The sequence below is a fragment of the Pistacia vera genome, unplaced genomic scaffold (genome assembly GCF_008641045.1).
Source record: "Pistacia vera cultivar Batoury unplaced genomic scaffold, PisVer_v2 Contig673, whole genome shotgun sequence".
In the NCBI taxonomy this organism is placed as follows: Eukaryota; Viridiplantae; Streptophyta; class Magnoliopsida; order Sapindales; family Anacardiaceae; genus Pistacia; species Pistacia vera.
This window is the reverse complement of record NW_022196527.1, coordinates 629140-633582: the sequence shown is the minus strand read 5'-3', so window position 1 is coordinate 633582 and position 4443 is coordinate 629140. Positions and strand designations below refer to the sequence as shown.

Genomic DNA, 4443 nt, shown 5'->3' with positions numbered 1-4443 from the left:
TTTTCAAAGTGACCAAGACTTTTGGGAATGAATGACACATGTTATGTATTTATTATCAAAATTAAATTGCACCTAAAAAATATTTATTAAACCATGTAAAATGAAAAAAATATAGAAATAGGATTTAAATCATGTCATAGTCAAAAACACGACGAGATCGTTTACTATGGAAGTTGCTTCAATGAAGATGAAGAGGGACTAGTGGTAGGGTTTCATAGAGTTAATGGAACCAAGGCCTCCATGATTAAGATTCTAGGGTCAAATGGAACAGTGAAGAACATAAAATGTCCAGCCAGGAAAAAAAAAAAAAAAAAAAAAAAAGGAACAAAAAGAACTGACACATATGAAGCGTCTTCATCATCAGTACAATGCTTAAAACTAAATTTTGCCCTTGAGCCAAAAAGAGTTAAAACTGTATATCTGAAGAAGACGATTACAAGTAATGGATGGAATTTAAAAACATAAATAAATTACCCATAAAATGAGGAAAATCGATAATCAAGTAGATTTCCTCTCTATTAGGTTACTCACATAATAATTTAATTATCTACTAACTCTTATCTCCTGCAAGACTGCTAATAATATAATTAACAAACTAGAAGAAGAATGTAATTATTCTTCAATTTGCTTCTTCTTAGAAGCTTGTTTATTATTATGCATCCAAACCTTGAAAACCTGTCTCTTTACTCCCAATTGAGTACAAAACTGCTGCACTTCTTCATCATCTTGTTTCACCATCTTCCATCCCAACTTCTCTGCAAACTCCATCATCTTATACTTCTGTTCTTGAGTGAACTTCGTTCTAAATCTCTTCCTCGATGACCGTGGCACAACTGATGCTTGTCCAACAGTGTTTGATTGATACAGATTGAGATCTTCACTTGAAGACTCTGCTGGGCCCCCACCACTGCTTCCCCCGCCCCCGCCGCTACCACCACCAAAGTTCATCATCATTGGTGCATACACAGTCGTTGCAGGATTATTGTAAGGAAATCTATGATGAGGCTGATATTGTAGTGGTTGTTGATGATGATGGTGATGACGAAGCATGGTGTTCCGTGGAGTTGTGTTGTTTATAGTGGGGTTATTGTAGGTGTAATAAGAATTGGGTGCATACGATTGTGGTTCCCCATCAACTTCTCTTCGATGAAAATTTCGATGACATTCACAAGCAGCACATTTTAAGGCTTCCGGGGTTCCTTCTTCACCGCCTGGCATGAATTCTCCACAACCATCCATCACGTGACCTCCGATATTTGCAGCGTGATTCTTCTGGCATTCTCGGTATCTAACCGAAGGCACGATGGCCGTAGCTTCCGCCGCTGGTGGTGCTTGTAGTGGTTGTGTTTGTCTGGGTGTTGTGACGTTTGATCTGCCAGCTTCTTGTCCACCAACGGTAGGAACTGGATCTGAGTCGATGTCTAGATCTCTTCTGGGCTGCTTATGAATGTTTTGTTGTGGATTCAATTGAGTAAAAAGAAGAGGATGCTGATCTAGGGCTTGAGGTGAATTGAAGATAACATCACCATGAGCATGAGTTGAGGTTTGATGATCTCTTCTGGTTTCTCCTACAGCTGAATTTACTGGTGTTGATGAGACTTTTGACGAAGAAGCCCTGTTATAAACCAAAGAACTTGGCATCCCTATATCCCTATCTTGGTCTCTCAGTTCCATTAAATCTGGGTTGATGATCTAGTTCTTGATTTCAGCTCAGCCGCCTCACTTTGTTAAATAATAAATGGATCTTCTTAGACCGTCATCATCACCAACGGAATCATCATTTTGTAACCGTTGATGATGTATTCCTAAATTTTTCAACCCTAACCCACAGCAGCTAACCTGAGAAACCACTTAATCAAAGAAATTATCAATCTAATCAAAGATCAAAGTTTTTTCCTTCTGCTTTTTTATTTCTGCTTTTGACGTTCCTGGTGCTAAACCCACCAACCCATTTTCACTAATACAACCCTATTAGCAATACGTAAGCAAAAGATTGAGCAGTTGATGGACAAGTAGATTAGATTGATTATAAGTGTTTTAATTCAGACAAACCCAAAAAATAAAAGTAAAGAAGAAAAGAAACATCTTTGAAACTGAAACAGGAGATGAAACTTAGATATGGGCCCCAAATGCCTCTCAGCTTGAGCTAGCTAAACAAATAAAAGACTCACCTTGATGAAGTAAACACGGTAGATTCGAATAAAGAAGATAGTAATTGCAGCATTAAAAATAATATCCTCAAGTTAGAGCACGATTCAAGCATTGATTAAGGAAAATCTAGAACCTAATTAGACTAAGGGAAAAACAAGAAAGAGAAGTAAAGATGATCAAAGAGGAGAAAGATGTGAGAGAGAAATGTGTTTCATACCACCCATCCAACCACATAAAATCCATCTATCAAAGGAAAAGTGGATTGTTATTGGTATTGGTATTCAGAATAACCAGTGGTGAGTAATAAAGATGGCAGAAGAACCGACAAGTTCATGTTAGAACTCTTCCATAGCCTGCACACTGGTCCAGTTCCCTAATTATTGCTCTCCCCACTCTCTGCGTGCTTTGGTACAATCTTTCACCTGCACTCTAGGCCTCTGCAACCCTAAAAAAACCTAACTAATTATATTTAATATATGACTTCAAGTGTAAGACATACTTGAAAGAAAAAAAAGGTAAAATTATGGAGAGATATTTACGAGAAATGCGTGTTGAATCTGACGTCGGTTTGTTTTCCTCGAATCTCCTTGAATTCTCAAATGTCCAGGTTAAACTGTCTGAAGAAGTAAGTTTATGAGAAATTAAATAAAGAGAAGAAGGGGTTAAAGATAATCAAAGAATCAAAGAGCTGAATTAAAAGGAAGTGATTTTGTTTTGGTGGGTTTAGGGAAGTAAAGTGTTAAAACGCTGGTCCACAGCACAGCACTTGTCCTTTATAGTGTGTGTCAGATTCTCTCTTTCTCGCAAAGACTCCCTTCTCTCTCTCTCTCTCTCTCTCCTCAACACTCTTTTGTGTTTGTGCGCCTGCACTGCACCCAGCACTCTCTGCAACTCCACTGTTGCCCTACCCAATCGCTTCCCTCTTCAACCCTCTCTTCAGCTTTTTCTTTTTTCTTTTTTTTCATAAAATCAGAACTTTTGCTTATTGGTAGCTAATTGATGATGGTGTGGCTATGTTCTACTATTGTTGGACTCTTCTGCTCTTTAATTTAGCTTTGTGGTCAGAGTTTCTACCTTAGCTAATCCCAACGCTTCCTTTAAACCAACATGGACCTTATTTGACTCTTCTTTCTCTTTTAGATCACGCTTACCCTTTTTTTTTTTTTTTTGCCTGGTCCACACACCAGTCTACCTACATGAACCTATTCTGTAGGTCAGACACTAGTTCTTCTTACCCTTAATTATTTTCTACTTGAAAGTAAATAGGTAAGATGATAATTGGGGTTGCATACACCTGGATAAGCATTAGATGAATATCACAAGTGTAATTTTTATGTTTATTTTGGTAGAAATAAACCAGTTCTAAACTTAGAAATAAAATAAATGTTTATATATTGGGTCCGATTCCAAAACTAGAGGGACTCAATAGATGGCATCAAAAGGAGAAGAGCATTTTTAAAACTTAAATCTTCAACTTTGTTGACGATAGTTGTGACAATGAACTTAGGATTTACATTTTACCCAATCTAAAAGAATATTTTTTTTTATGATTATATTAATTTCCATACTTTTTCATTCAACCAGTCAAATGAGAATCACACGCAACTACAACACATTAATGATAAAATAAATGACATTCAAAAAGTCTACTTTATATATACATATATCTGGAATCATTAATTAACAATTTGAGTCACTAATCAAATAACATTCTTAAATGTATTATTCAACAAATTTTGAATTCAATTTATCTCCATTTTGAAAGGATTAATTAGGTCTAACAAAAATCTGGTATCATCATCAGATTATGTTAATGATGTGGCTCACAATTAAAGTGGGGAAGTTTTTGCTGTTATGGATCACGTCCAAAAATGCCTCGATTGAACCATTCATTTGGCAGCTTAAATAATTGTATAAGATTAGACATTAAATCAATTCATTTGACAAACACGGCACGGGTATTTGCTTATCTTTTATTTTATTTATTTTTCTTTTTCCTTTCCTCTCAGTTAATTACCATGCGCATGCATAATATTGGCCCGTCCTTTCATCGGATTTGGTCAATCAAAATATGACTTCAATATTTACCCTAGTCTTGTCGTGATGATCATATAAAAGAAATTATTCTCTTCGCATCCGGCATCAAATCCCACTCCTTATAATTATTCTGTAAATAACTAAAAATTCAAACAAAAATTAAATATAATTAAAACTGTTATGCCTGAAACTTCATCCCTACTGCCTACCAATTAGCCCTCAGCATACATCTCCACTAACCAGGATTCAACCAGA

General features: G+C 36.1%; 1 protein-coding gene across 1 annotated transcript; it reads right to left on the bottom strand.

Moving 5' to 3' along the window:
- Window positions 1-336: 336 nt before the first annotated feature.
- Window positions 337-3223, bottom strand: LOC116113166 (zinc-finger homeodomain protein 6-like). The gene is made up of 2 exons (XM_031399324.1): window positions 2691-3223; window positions 337-2596 (listed from the first exon to the last, which is right to left on the bottom strand). Exon 2 carries the CDS (start codon window positions 1672-1674, stop codon window positions 613-615), a length of 1062 nt encoding a protein of 353 aa, XP_031255184.1. The 5' UTR covers window positions 1675-2596; window positions 2691-3223; the 3' UTR covers window positions 337-612.
- Between the last annotated feature and the right edge of the window lie 1220 nt (window positions 3224-4443).

Excerpts from the sequence above, each read along its gene's own strand:
- LOC116113166 (XM_031399324.1), bottom strand. The coding sequence starts at position 1,674 with ATGGAACTGAGAGACCAAGATAGGGATATAGGGATGCCAAGTTCTTTG.